The following is a 14,762-nucleotide window of genomic DNA, read 5'->3' on the forward strand; positions in this document are numbered from 1 at the left end:
GCTCACCTGCGACCCACGGGGACCCAGGAAGCCAGGGAGCCCTGGGCTGCCGTTTTCTCCTCTGGTTCCCTTCTGGCCCTGCAGAGGGAAAGCAGGGCATTAATTCTTCAAGGTCAAGTGCCAACTCAAGAGGATTCAGAGACCTCGTAACCCCTCTGTACTCCGAAGGCCTGGCACGTGAACAAAAGGGAAGAAGACCCCTTTCCTGTAACAGAGGGGCTGGGTTAGGGAGGGATGGGGGGTACTGTGGATACCCCGTGGGGTGCAGGAGCAGGAGGAGAATCCTGTAGCCAGTCAACGGCTCTCCCATTCAAAGCAGCAGAAACAGAATGGGACAAACATTAAACAAAACACCTTGCTGCGTATGGGGCCCCTCCAAGTAACCTCCCGAAGGGGCAGCGCTCCTCTTCCCCAGCGGCCAGCAGGTCTTACGGCTCGGCAGGCTCACGTGTGGGGACAGGTGTTTGGGGACCTTAGTTTCAACCTTTCTGGGCAGCCACCACACGTGGCTCAGCTCCTCTGGGGGGTCAGCTCCGCACGGGGCATGGATCAGCCTCGGGACCCAATCCCGTCCCGTCTGTGACGTCTCAGCAGGGGTAACAACACTCCCACGATGGTTCCTAAGGAACGTCACTGTGTGCGCTGAGGAGTTAGATGCCCTAACACGGCTGCCCCCGGTCCAGCAGGAAGCTGGGGCTCTGTCAGGACCGCCCGGTGCCCCGTCTGCCTGGGAAGCGATGCGTTTCCCAGGATGCAGCATTTTCGGTGCTACAACCAGGAAGGTTCCTGGGAAATCCAGACTGACTGGTCGCCCTGGTTTCCACAGTGACAAGTCAGCTGGCCGGACGCTTCTGCCCAGACCCCATGCACCTGTCGCTTGAACAGCACACCGTAAAGTGGCCTTCCCAACAAGGTTGCCAATTTTACCAAATAAATATACGGTGAGGCTGGGCTGGGAGGAGACTAGTGGACAGGCTTTCGCGTATCCACCCCTAGACCCCATCGGGGACCAACCTCCCCCACCACGTCTCCCCAGCGACCAGACCTGAACCCCAAATCCCGAACCTGCTACCCAGTGCCCAGAACTCGGCTGATTACTCGTCACCCTCTTTCTACTACCTACCCATTGTGAGCTCTTGCGAACACCCCCTCACCAGCAGGAGGAGCCTCTTCAGCCGGATCTGTGTTACACGCACCCCCACGACGCACCCTAACCCTGTCTGAGGTGGTGAGGGTCGGTCAGCCCGCCCTCGGCCTTCCATCATCTAAAAACATCAGTCAACTACCACGCAACCTTGTCACACGTTTGTTTTTTAGTCTCAATAGTTTTGTCCTGTTGGATGTCTGAGGTTGTAGGCAACAGACAGGCAAGTGCATCATCATGTGCATTTTAAACGTTGACAGGCGTCCTCCGCGGCTCCTCTTGCCGCCAGCCTGTTCCTGCCATCCAGACACCATCTTTTCCCACTGAGGCTTCTGGAAACAGCGACCAGACAGTCTGTGACGTAAACCACACAAGCTTTCAAAGGCTGCCCCGATTCCATCAGAGCAGCGGGACAGTACTCACCGGACTGCCTGGAGTGCCATGGCCTCCCGGAGATCCAGGCGATCCGTTCTTACCCTGGTGGAGGAAACAGAAGAGAGGATGCTGCCAGGATGCTCCGCCAGGACCTCACAGAGCAGGGCAGCGGAACAGAGAGACTGCTGGATGCGGAGGGCCTGCTTTCACACGTAGAGCTGTTCCTCGGACCAGCGTGGCTCCCAGTCATTACTCAGAGGATGTTTCTCAACTTGTAAAAGGAGCTTTTGGGATGCTTAACGCGTAATAAATAAGAAGTAATTAAATGAGTTGACGTGCATGAAAAATCCTGGGCTGGTGACTGATGCCCAGAGCCCAGGCACGGTAAGGAATCATGACCACATCGTTCACTTGTCCCGTTCATCCTCCCCGCTCGGGTGCTGACTTAAGGAACAAACGAAAGCGCTCACATCACCGCGGGCTGCTCTCAGCTGAGGATGCACATCCGTACCCTTATCCCATCCTCCTCCTCCATGATGGCCACCACTGGGTTGAACAGATAAAGATATCGAGACACAGAAAAGTGGCTGGTGCAGCATCTCACGGCTACTGGGTGGAAGGTCCACTCGCTCCAGATTCCAGGACAGACTCACATCCATAACACTGCTCTCTAGCTTGATGGGTATTGTGCGCCCATTTGTAATTTGAATAAATACATTTAACCAGTAAGATCCTTGGTAGCATAAAAATCACAAAGTTCGAGCATGCTCCTAAGCTATAGACCGATTCCTAGTAAGCCCCAAACCCACAGGTCAGCGTCAGCTGAGCTGCTCACGCCCCTGCCCTCACTTCCCTCCTGCTCAGGACCTTCCCCACCAGACGGCTGCGTCCTTCGCTGCCTCTCCTCCCTGCCTTGTCTGTGTCCATGCCCAGCATCTGGCACGTGTCAGCCACACACAGGAGGCGGGCACTCTGCTAGATGAATGAACCAGCAACCTCGCAGGAGACCACGCTGCACTGATCCCTGAACCACCACGTGCCAACGTCCTAAAGTCTGTGAAGCACACGTTTACAGATGAGCTGGCTTCACGGAAACACGTGACAGTAAAAAGTCACTAACACTGCCCGGGCGCTTCCTACGTGCCAGGGCTTCACACGCATTAACTCGCTCACTGCTCACGACAGAGCAGGCGTCGCCATTTTACAAATGGGGAAACCGAGGCACAGAAATGCTGAACAACCTTCCTAAGATGGAAAGGAAGGGGCCGTGGTTCGAACCCTGGCGGCGCCGCCCCCACCCCATGCTCGTGAAAGCTATGGCTTGCCGGGGGTTATCAACAGTGACCACGAGCAGGGCTTCCCCCCTGTGCCTCACGTGTGCACGTGTGATCGTGGGTGACTCACGTGCCGCCTCATCTCACCGGGCCCCCCAGGGGTCGTGCCGTGTGCACGGGTGCCTTTACATCACAGATGAGGAGGCCGAGGGTCGGAGAAAGCACGGGACCCGCCTGGGATCGCAGGGCTAGCGAGTGCTGACATCGGAGAGGCCGCTCGGCGTCTGAGACTGCGCGCGATGTCTGCCCAGGCACGACGGCGCTGCCCTGCACCTCCTGCGCCCACCCAGCAGCCCATCTGCGTCCCTCTAAAAATACGCACTCTGGCTCCTCCCGATGCCAATTACATCCCTCCTCCTCCCCCCTCTGGTCCGCTGTTCGCCTAGAGAATGAGGGCCGAGACACATTAACACACGGTGCCAACACAGGCGGCCGCGCACAGAGGGAGGGGCGGCTCTGGGCAGCCAGCTGTCACCTGTCAGCGCGCTAGAGGCCGACTGGGGCTGAGACCTGCTCCCTCCTCCTGGACCACAGGCCTCCTCACGCCCCGTTGGTCCTCATGAAGCCCCCTTGGCGTCTGTGCCTCTCAGAAGCGGAGGCAACAGCTTTCCCTCCCCAACGGCTCTGAGCTCCAGACTCCTGCCCACTCCTTTCCACCGGGTGGCCTTCCTGCCAAGGGGCCCTAGCGCACACGGGCCAGGTGGGCTCAAGCTGCAGACTCTCGGACCCGACTGCCGAATCCAAATGCTGGCTCTGTCGCTCACGTGCTGTGTGGCCTTGGGAAGGCACTCGACCTCCCTGGGCCGCCTCCTCTCCTCTGTGGGCGGCACGGTCAGAGAGTGCCTGGCCCAGCGTCTGCGGAGCTCAGGCAGTGAATTACGTCCATGGACCGGACCCGGCCCACACTTCCTGGAGGCCCTCCACACACGCTCAGGGTCTGGTTCAAGGCCATGTGAACTGGCTGAAGTGGCCAGGAACCTTCTCTTCACTCAGCAAAGCATGTCGGCTCCCGGTGAGTGAGAGCGACTGTCAGGGAAACCACCTGGAACCCGGTCGTACGTGTCCAAGAACACACGCACTTGGGAAACTTGAGCGGTTGACTGCTGGTTACGGATGCCTTGCGAGGTTCCTCGGGATTGAGGGGAGCAAGTTAGAAAACCACAAACCTGCCTTTGGGGGCCTCAGGCCTTCGGGGCCGAGCCCGCCTCCTGCAGGCTGTGCCCGAGGCTGTTCGCAGCCTCAGCTGGGCGGCGACCGGCCTCCTGTCCTCCAGCGCACACACCCGTCCCACCGGGCCCACTGTTCCCAAATGCTGCTCCCCCTGCCCTCCCTGTGCCCTGGCATCTGCATTCCTCAGGGGCTAACTCTGCGCCCTCTTGGAGGGAGGCCAGAGCCAAGAGCCAGACGCCCCCTCCAGGAAGAGGGCCGCGCGAGGCCCGGTGACAGTCACCTCCCGGGCGCACTCCGAGTGCTGGACACGGTCCTGTCGCGTCACTGGATTAACTTGCCAGTGCTCACAACTTCCCCCACTTCACGGATGAGGAAACCGAGACCTGGAGAGGTGAAGAAACAGCCAGTCCACGGGACGAGGAGGAGGGCAGCCAGGAAGCGAGCCCAGGGGGCTTCTTTCCAGCCAGAGCCCAGATGTGGACGCCGCGACGGGCCAGCAGGACCAGGCACCGCTCCCTGGAGGGGCTCCTCCACCTTTCTGTCGTCAGCGCTCCCGCCCGGGTGCCCATTCACGGTTTTTCTCGAACTGCTCCATTTGTAGTGTTTGTTTGTTTGTTTGTTTTCTGTACGTGGGCCTCTCACCGCTGTGGCCTCTCCCATGGCGGAGCGCAGGCTCCGGACGCGCAGGCTCAGCGGCCACGGCTCACGGGCCCAGCCGCTCCGCGGCACGTGGGATCCTCCCGGACCGGGGCACGAACCCATGTCCCCTGCATCGGCAGGCGGACTCGCAACCGCTGCGCCACCAGGGAAGCCCCCGAACTGCTCCATTTGAATTTAACGCCACACCTATACCGTGTATCTACTTCTGTTCCATATGCACATCTGTGCTTGATACTAAAAAGTAGGAGCTTTTGGCACCCCAAGAACCAACATTTGTCCCCTTGGGGCAAAAGCACCCCCACTGGGGACGCACGCCCCAGAGGGCCTGGGCTTCGGGGGTTTTTCACGGCCGAGGGGCCCAGCCGGGGGCCAGTCTCCTGTGTGTGCCCACGGGGATGGCGCAATGCCCCAGGGAGTCCCCGGGTTGACCTCACTCAGCGGGAGAATGGATACAGAGCACCGGCCAGCTCCTTGCTCTGCGCTGAACCCACTGCCTGCGCGCTGAATGAACAAACACCACCTCCTAGAAAGAGGGCAGGGCACGTCAGACAGTGAGCTGCTGCCGCAGAGTACAAAGTACGAAGCCAAGCGGGTGAGCACCCCTGAGCGGGCTGCTACCCGGAGGCGACGGAGAAGCGGCCAGGCCCCCAGTGCACTCGGCGTCCATGCAGACGACAGGAGGGTCACCTGCCCAGAGGACGGGAGGCCCAGGACAGCACAGGGCCTGCGCCCTGATCAGAAGGCTGTCCGCGCCCTTGCTCTGGCCACCGGGGATCGCAGACCAGGGCACGGAGGGCGCCCTGAGCCCTCACAGGCCGCCGACTCAGGATGGAAGGCTGGATTTGAGTCGCTGTGGCCCCAGCAGGGAGGAGTGGGGCTCCACGTGGTGAGTCGGACACATGTGCCCTGCCCCCCACGTTCCTCCCGTAGGAGCCTGAAGACAGAGCTCACGGCCACGAGAGGTGGAGAACATCGGAAATGCTGTCAGAAAGTCCTAGGTTTAAATCCTCCCCGGAAGCTCTTGCCAGCTGCGTAACCTCGACCCAGGAAGCCCACATACCTGCCTTACAGGTTTACTCACTCATTCATTGACACCATTACTCACTCAAAACATACCTACGTGTACACAAGCTACGCAAAATAAGCAAGTTGCAAAGATGAAGTGTGTAACAAGCGTGCCTTCTGTCTATATGCTAGTAGGTGTACTGAAAATATTCTCACAGATACACAGAACGCTATTAACAGTGGCTCCCTCTGGAGTGTGGGATGAGGGGATAAAGAGGGAATGTTCTCTTTACTTTGTTAACATTCCATCCTGTATGAGCCCTCTCACCATCATCACGGGTCACATTTATGCTCATATATACAGGCACATATACATTAAGCAGCCCCTAGGATAAGGGCCCTGGGTTAAACGGGATAAGGCAGCTGCTTCTTCTGACACAGAACCAGGAATGTAAGTATGTATCTTCTGCATCCCTCTCCCATATTCGCTCAGGCTGCTTTTGGATAAGAGAAAGGTTCACTTAAGTACATGTACAGGCAGAGATAATATTCAAAATACTTATTAACCACACGGCATGTTATGAGTTAAACTGTGTCCTCCCACCACCAACCCATACGTTGAAGTCTTAATCCTCAGTATGTCAGAACCTGAACTTACTTGGAAATCGGGTCCTTGCATAGGTAGTTAATTAAGATGAGGTCATACTGGAGTAGGATGTGCCCCTTATCCAATATGACTGGTGTCTTTACAAAAAGGGGACTTTGGGACAAGAGACACGTCCTCAGGGAGAACATCATGTGAAGATGAAGGCAGAGGCTGGAGGGATGCTTCTACGAGCCAAGGACGCCAGAGGTTGCTTGCAAACCACCAGAGGCTAAGAGAGGCCTTCTGAGGGACGGTTCTCCCTTGCAGCCCTCAGAAGGAACCAATCCTGCTGGCACCTTGACCTTGGACTCCTAGCTTACAGAACAGTGAGACAACAAATGTCTTGGATTTCTGGCCTCCACACCTGAGAGACAGTAAGTTTCCATTGTTTAAGCCACTGCGTTTGTGCTACTTTGCAATGACAGCTCTAGTGAACTCTTAACAGAGCATGCCCTGAACGCCAGAATGCCCTAAAGCTCGAGCATGACTGGAGGGGAAGTCCCACAGCGCGCCTGCCGTGCCGAGTGGCACCTTTTAAGTTTCGGGGTTGTGGGTAGACGGTCCCAGAAAAGAGCCTGGAGAGTGTGTCCTCGGCCACTAGGGGGGCTCAGGGCAGTGGCTATCTACCAACTGCTAAGACATTCTGTCACGTTTTTAACAACACACAGGGCTGTACCAGGATGAACCAACCAAGTATGACCGTGGTAGCAGGCCCTGCCAAAGCAAAACTCACCGGTAAGCCCCTCAGTCCTTGGGGACCCTGTGGCCCTGGGGGTCCAACGTCACCCTGCAACAGAGAGAGGTCACATTACCCAGAGAGCCGCTGCACGAAGGCGGCAGAGACACGGTTTCAAATGTGGACCAACTTCACCCGGTCACCCAAGAGGACGGACAAATGACACCCAGGCCGCCCCATCATCAGTCACCGGTTATTCTGAGCACGGACAGACTCGCCTCCTGCAGCTGAGTACTTCCCTGTCCCCACGGGGACGTCGGGGGGCTCCATCGGGGACTAAGGCAGGTAACAGGGAAGAGAACTTCTCCTGGTGTCCTCTCCCTGAGTCACTGGACGGCCACCTGGGGCCCCTCCTGCCTCAGGCCTCACAGTAGGAAAAACTCCACCCGGAAGGTGCGCCAAGCAGCGGGGATTCGCCGCCACCGCCTACGCGGTCTTCCAGGCAGCCTCCTGACGGGGCTGTAAGTCTCCCCGCGTAATGAATGAAAGAAGCAGAAGCTTGGCCATGCTCCTACACAAATCAGACTGTACAACACCCCAGAAGATGGGAGTTTTAAAATGACAAGTCAGAGAGCTGAGAAGGGGGGAAGAAGGCATTTGCACCACGGGCTGGCAGCCTGGCCTCCTGTCCCAGCTGCAGCGTGCCCTGCGGGGCCAGCTGAATCCCAAGCACGCCCCTGCCCGGGGAGCTCCCCTCACGCCCTGTACTGTAAACTGAGGTGAACAGGCTCGGCAAGACCGGGGCGTCCAAGCTACCCTTCAGCACCTGAGGGGCGCCTTTAGGGGACAGGGCTGGGGACAGGCCTCGCCTGGGGTCAAGGCAGCTCTCCCGCTTCGAGCTTGGTGCAGGGCCTCCACACACTCGGCTGGGGTTTGTGAAATGGATTCCACTGCACAGGAAAAGCCCAAGAACTAGACCAGATTTCTGCTGAGATCCTTCCCTGCTCCATCGTCTCATGACAACAGATCAGCCAAGGAGGCAACACAGGACAAGACCCAGGGGGCAGAGGGCACTTCGCCGGGGCTTAAAGGCAGGTCCCGAAGGATGCAAGGGGGTGGGCACGGGCCCGCCTCGGACCCGAGGACCGTGTGCCCGTGTTCCTGACCCAGCGCCCACTCCCGGGAGGCCAAGCTGTGCCCACACATGTCGAAGGCCCTGCAGGCTGTCACGTCCCAAGGCCAGTGCCCTGTGGGGATGCAGAGCTGGAAGGTCTGGACTCCACGCGGCCTCCTCCTGCCTCTGACTCTGTGTGACCATGAGGACGTCTCCTGGCCTCTCTGGGTCTTAGCTTTTCTATTTGTATGACTGGGGTAAAAAATGGTTCGTCCCGCCCTGACGTGACCCCGAGTCAGTGAGAGCAGGTGAGGGGTACACAGTGGTGCCGTGATGGATCCATGAGGCTACAGAACACTGGAGGTGGAGAAATAATCTGGGGAGACTCTGAAACGCCACTGGAGTCCACGTAAGGCCAGATCCGACTCGCACATCACTGAGGTCAACAGACAAGTCGTGACGGGCTCAGCAGAGCCTCCTTATCTGTCATATGGCACGGGCACCAACCCTCTTAGCCGGAAGCCCAGACCCGGGGCCTCCTCGGGACCCCAAGGAGAACTCATGCAGCCCGTGGTGCCGGAAGGTGAAGCATCACCAGCAGATTTCCAGAATTCGCCCGTGACTCTCTCCACAGCGGCACCGACCCCCCAGGCCAGTTCCTGGGCATCCCTTGGTCCTTCAGTGACGCACGTCCTCTACACCTCCTCCTCCCACAGGCCCAGCCAGGCCCCACAGGACACCCACACTCACATCTTTTCCTGGTGACCCTTCCCGGCCAGGGGGCCCCATGGCCCCAGGCTCTCCCTAAAGGGGGAAGCAGAAACAAAAGAGCTGCCGTTAGGGAGAGAGATAGATGCAGGACGCCTGCTGCCCCAGCCGCAGTGGTCCCGGAGCATCTGGGAGGCGGAGAAGAGGACGGCCCACCCGAAAGCACCCTACGGAGGGAGTCGTGGCCCCAAGTGGGGTCTGCAGCGTCCTCAAGGCCAGCTTCGAGTCCTGGGCCTGCTCTGCCACTGTGAGCTGCAGGGACACCTCCTGACAGGTCAGGCAAACCGCTGGGGATTCTGTCTCCTCACCTGCTGACCCACTGGACCCCCTCTGCACCTCAGCTTTCTCCTCGCTGAACAGAGCAGTGGGCTTAACCGGTGGGCCACTGAGGGTCCTTCCGTTTGGGGCACGCGGCAGAGGAGGGGGAAAGTAAAGGGTAGGAAGACAGGGCCCAGAGTCTGCCACGTGGGAGAAGCCGGAGCTTTCCACACATTAGCTCTGGGACCTCGGGAAAACCACCCACATCCTCTGGGCCTCAGTTCCCTCCCCTGGAAAGCAGACCTAATGACGGCACTCGCCTCCCCGGACCCAGGACAGCACAGTCTGTGGGCAGCACAGCCGGCAGTGACCACACCTGACTTGGTCAGACTGGCTGCACATCAGCGTGTGGCCCCCAGAAGAAACGTCTAGAAACACTTGGCTGAGGAGGGATGATGCTTCCAGTGCTGCCACTGTCCCCTCTCAGGTGACACGGCACTGCCCCGCCTGCAGGGCCCGGGAGCCCTCCGCCCAGAAGTGCCAGCTCAGGTGCACTGGGGCGACCTGATGGCGACATGTCCACTTACCCGGGGGCCAGGGTGGCCGGAGTCGCCTGGGTGTCCCTTGAAGCCCTAGAAGAAAGAGAATGAAGTTATCCCACCAAGGGGCAGGCGGACAGCGCGGGACAGGGTGGACTCCAGGGAGACGGTCCAGCGCACCCTGACCCCTCTCTGCGTCTCACCCGATGCCCCTGGTTCCTGACCAGTTGCCAGACGTGGGCCCGGTCCCTGATGCCCGACTGGGGGGCCAGGCCCTTCCTCCCGGTCGCTCTGCAGCGAGGCCAGGGCTGCAGGGGCCCCTCCCACAAATGTCCTGGAGGGTGGTGGGGTCTCCCCACGTGTCTCCTGAACTCCAGCTTCTTCCTCATCTCACACCACGTGGCTAGGACCCCCTCCGCCTGGATCCCGGGGTAGGCAGTTCCCTTTGAGACAACACTGCCTTCACCCCAAGTTAGGGCCTGGGCACCTTCCTCGTTCCTGTAGCCATTGCTGGTCCCCCCCAGCAGCTGTGAGTACAGCCAGCCCGGAAGTCTCATCCTGGGCCATGGGGCAGGGCCCTCCCTGCGCAGAAGAGCAGCTTGGAGATGGTCTCCCTGAAGCACAAGCCTTCTGAGCAAAGAGGAAGCTCTTAGCGGAGCTGACACTGCCATCTGTTAACAGTCAGGCCGCCCCGATTGTGTAATAATCCCCACTTCACAGATGAGGAAGCTGAGTCTCAGAGAGGAGGTAGAACACCTGCCAAAGCCCCACAGCTAGAAAGGGATCTCGGATCGGGGTCCAGGGAGGCCTGCGCAGCCCCGGAGCCCTCCTACTTCGCCTGCCGTGTGTCCCGCTCCCGGGCTCTGCTCCTGGCCACCATCTCTGCAGCCCGCTGTCAGGGCGCCTGCCCACCTGCTGAGACCCAGGCACGCACAGGCCCCGAGCAGCCCCTGCCCACCCCCCGCAGCAGCGGACCACGTCCAGGTCCCGCCCCACCCGAAGTCCCTGCCGCAGGCCTCACGTGTTCACTGCTGTTCCCTCCTGCTGGCGCGCACTGGCCCGTCGGGTAAATCACCCCCCTCCCCGGTTACAGGTCTTGCTCTCGGCCAGCCTCCCACCCCAACTCCAGCATCTCAGTCGCCCCTCCCAGGCACCTTCTACCGCCTTCCTGGCGCCTTTCTCTCTGTGTGTCACCTCCTCAGGCCATCACTGCCTGAGCTCTGCTCTGAGGGTCCTGCTCGGCTGAGCCCCCAGCCGGTGGCTGACACAGAGCGATGCCCTTGTAGGGGGCTGATGTCTGTGCACAGAGGTCAAGGTCAGAGGGTCTGGGAGCACCTGGGACGGGACCTTGAATTTCATCTCACTTGTCAACACAAGGCCCACAGACAGGCGCCGCACGGTACAGGGAAGCGTGCCCTCCTCCGAGCGGTGCGGAGGCGGCCTCACGGTGAGCGGTGAGGTCCTGCCCTAGCCTCTCACTCGCTGTAAGGAAGGCACGAGGCGGGGAGAGAGGAGTGAGAGTGCAGCAGGGGAAAGAGAGGAAACCCCCATCTGCAGAGCCCCTACTGCGTACGTGCTGCAGCCACGGGGCGCGCTCCCATTTCAGCGCAATGAAGTCCTGTAAGATGGGATTCATTTCCCCCACTTCATAGAAAAGAAGCTCCGGCTGGTCTATCACACAGAGAGTAAGCGGTGGGGCCATGATTCAAAGCCTCTCCAGTGCCACACTCAACTCTGGGAGGCAGCACCGTGCGGCCAAAGAGGGCCCCTCCGAGGCCAAGGCCAAATGCCTCCCAGCTGATGCCGCCAGGCCCTTCTCAGACCTTATCTCCTGAGTTTACCTCCTGGTTTCAAAAGGCCAGAGAAGACCCCACCGGGGAGAAGACAGCCCTCTGGCCTGGCCGTCTGATGAGAGCTGCGGCCTAGCACCCCGCTGCTCTGCGGCGGCGCTCGTTACCCTGGAAACGCTTTCTCCTTCCTGTTCCTCACCGCTTGGGGGATAAGAGTGGGGGCCTTAGGGGGGAGGCTCTGAAGGTCACTTGCCAGGCCGCAGGGCGGTGCAACAGAAAGGGAAGCTCTCAGAGCCTGGGAGGAGCAGGGGAAAGCAGGAGGAGGAGACGGAGTCGCCCACATTTGCCTCCACGTTGAACCACTGTAACCTCGGAGAAGTCAACCGACCCCTTGGAGTCCTAACATCACCATCTATGAAATGAGGGTAATAAAAATACCCACCTGGCAGAGCTTTGCAGGATTAATCTATGGAAAGGGGCTTTACATGCTATTAAGTATGACGGAGCAGGGCTGACTTTGGGGTCAGGTCTGGAACTGAACCATGGCTCCCCACTTTCTAGCTGTAGGTCTTGGGTGCTTTACTTCTCTTCACTGGGAGTCAATTTCCACATCTGTAAAATGAGGGTAGAACCCACTTCTGCAGAGTTGCCATGAGGATTGAAAAAGAAATAAACAGTGCTCTCCACTGTTCAAAATAGGCCAGTTCCCTTTCCCTGGGGAGGGACTGGGCCTCCCGGGGCCTGGCATCTTCCCCAAATCCAGCCAGTGCAGAGGCAGGGACCCTGGTTGCTCTCCTCCCAAATAATCATGGACAAAGGCACCAACGAGGGAGCCACACACAACGTCCCAGACACTTGGCTGGGAATTTGCCATGTTTTATCTTCTCCTTCAGTATTCACAACCACCCTAGAGAAGTGGGAGCTATTCTGATGCCCATTTCAGAAAAGAAGAAACGGAGGTTCAGAACGGTCCCCTGACCCAGGTCACAAAGTTAATAAACGACAAAGTGAAAGATGAGCCCAGGTCTGTCTATCTCCAAGCTCATGCCGCGCCAGCCAGAGGAGGCGGGTGTCCTTTCACCTGCCTGCGTCTCTAACCTCTGTCCCTGCACTGAAGTAGGATTCCTTACAACTCCGTGTTGAGAGGCGGATCGCGCCCCAGCACACTTCCCAGCAAATGGCTCTCCGTGGCTGAAAAAAGAAAAAGAAAACAAAAAACCAAACCCTCCCTCCAGTAAACCAGAAACGACCTTAAAAAAAAAAAAAATCACTCATTGGGTGCTTTAATCCCTCATAAGAGGTGGCAGCCCCTATTCTTAGGTTTCTTCTCCTGACGCAAAGCAGGTGAAAAGCAAGCAGAGTTGGGTAAAAGGAAAGTATTTTTTGTGCTTTATTTCCTCCTTATTGAATACTAGCCAGGTGAGTTACTGATTTTTTTTTTTAACAGAAAAACATTAAGGAAACATTAATGTTTTAAGGAAACATTAACATTAAGGAAATCGAACTAGCATTTTGATCTCCTACTTCTTGCCAGATAATTGGATTTTAAGATTTTCATTGAACATCATATTTGTTTCCAAAGAAAATTTAAGGAATTTTGTAAACAATTTTGAAATTATAAAGGAGTAAAGCATTTAGTGGAAAAAAAAACCAATAGGGCTTCCCTGGTGGGGCAGTGGTTGAGAGTCCGCCTGCCGATGCAGGGGACGTGGGTTCGTGCCCCGGTCCGGGAGGATCCCACATGCCGTGGAGCAGCTGGGCCCGTGAGCCGTGGCCGCTGAGCCTGCGCGTCCGGAGCCTGTGCTCCGCAGCGGGAGAGGCCACAACAGCGAGAGGCCCGCGGACCGCAAAAAACAAAACAAACAAACAAACAAAAAACAACCCAACAACCCCAAAATACATAGAGTTCATTTTTATAGGTGGGAGAGAGTGAAGACATGCACTGAAGGCTCTGTCAGGCAGGCTGTGGAGAAGCTTTAAAACACTGACGATCGAGGCAACCTCTCAGGCCCTGTTTTGGGATTCCTCTAATTGCCATCTAAAAGCTAAAAGGTAGGAGTATCTTCTTTTTCTCATGGAGTTTATAAAGTTATGAAGTCTCTTCTCTCTCATGCGCTTATCTTCTTTCATAGATCACTCTAAGTCCAACTCCTTTACTTGCAAGGTATGTTTCTTTCCTGTTCTGCTCTGTTGTGGATCTTTTATGCATATATATAACAGTAGACCCCTCCCTACCTCAACATCCCTTCAGCATATCCACTGCTAACTGATCATGCACTCTAAGCCATTGGCATTGGGTTGGCCATCCTGACATTAAAATGGGATCCAAGTTGTTGAGTCTTGTTTTAAGACCCCTGCAGAAAACCATGGGGCTTAAAATGAAATGATGACGTGGGTTACATGTGTATATATCTATTTGTCCAAATGATACAGGTAAGATTTTTCGATGTATGTAAATTTTATATCAAAAAACTTGAAAAGTATTGAGTAGGGGATAGGAAATGAGTAGAGGTAGATATGAAGCAGAATAATGATGAATGAAGCTGAGTGACTGGCACGTGGGAGTTCATTTCACTATTCTGTTTACTTTGTGTATGTCTGAAATTTTATATAATAAAAAGATAAAATGGTGGTTCTTAAAAAAAAGTGTCTGTATATGTTTATACGTATAATAAATAGCTTGACAGCAAGATACAGATTTAGATATATAAATGATAGATGTAGATTTAGATATATAAATGTTGGATTTCATACACAGAAAAAGAGACTAAAAAAATATGCTGGAACGTTAACAGAGCTTTACTTCTGTGTTGTAGAATTATAAGTAACTCTATTTTTTTTTTGTTTTTTTGTTTTTTTGTTTTTTTGTGGTATGCGGGCCTCTCACTGTTGTGGCCTCTCCCATTGCGGGGCACAGGCTCCGGATGCGCAGGCTCAGCGGCCATGGCTCACGGGCCCAGCCGCTCCGCGGCACGTGGGATCTTCCCGGACCGGGGCACGAACCCGTATCCCCTGCATCGGCAGGCGGATTCTCAACCACTGCGCCACCAGGGAAGCCCAGTAACTCTATTTTCTTCTCTATAACATTACTTTTCTTACTCTTTCTCTTTTTACTACCATCATCTTTTGTTATTGTTATGCAATGAGAATGAGTTACTGTTATAATTGGGGAAAAACCCTTTAGCTGTGAAAAGGGTTCAGAATTAAAATTGAGACTCATTTTTAGGTTCTATCATCCAGAGGAAGTCCATTAAAATTATAATAAATAGGATAAGAACAAAGA

General features: G+C 56.4%; 1 protein-coding gene across 2 annotated transcripts in view; it reads right to left on the reverse strand.

Annotated features, from left to right (window-relative positions):
* Positions 1–14,762, reverse strand: part of COL22A1 (collagen type XXII alpha 1 chain) — a 247,900-nt gene that overhangs the window by 13,178 nt on the left and 219,960 nt on the right. For both annotated transcript variants that reach the window (XR_010837384.1, XM_067017097.1), the window contains exons 53-57: positions 9,738–9,782; positions 8,875–8,928; positions 7,068–7,121; positions 1,568–1,621; positions 7–78 (exon numbers count right to left, since the gene is read on the reverse strand). Coding sequence is in view for 1 of the 2 variants with exons in the window: in XM_067017097.1 (XP_066873198.1) it covers positions 7–78; positions 1,568–1,621; positions 7,068–7,121; positions 8,875–8,928; positions 9,738–9,782 (279 nt within the window). In the remaining variant the exon portion in view is untranslated. The remainder of the gene's footprint in view (positions 1–6; positions 79–1,567; positions 1,622–7,067; positions 7,122–8,874; positions 8,929–9,737; positions 9,783–14,762) is intronic.

The sequence above is a fragment of the Kogia breviceps genome, chromosome 17 (genome assembly GCF_026419965.1).
Source record: "Kogia breviceps isolate mKogBre1 chromosome 17, mKogBre1 haplotype 1, whole genome shotgun sequence".
Lineage (NCBI taxonomy): Eukaryota > Metazoa > Chordata > Mammalia > Artiodactyla > Physeteridae > Kogia > Kogia breviceps.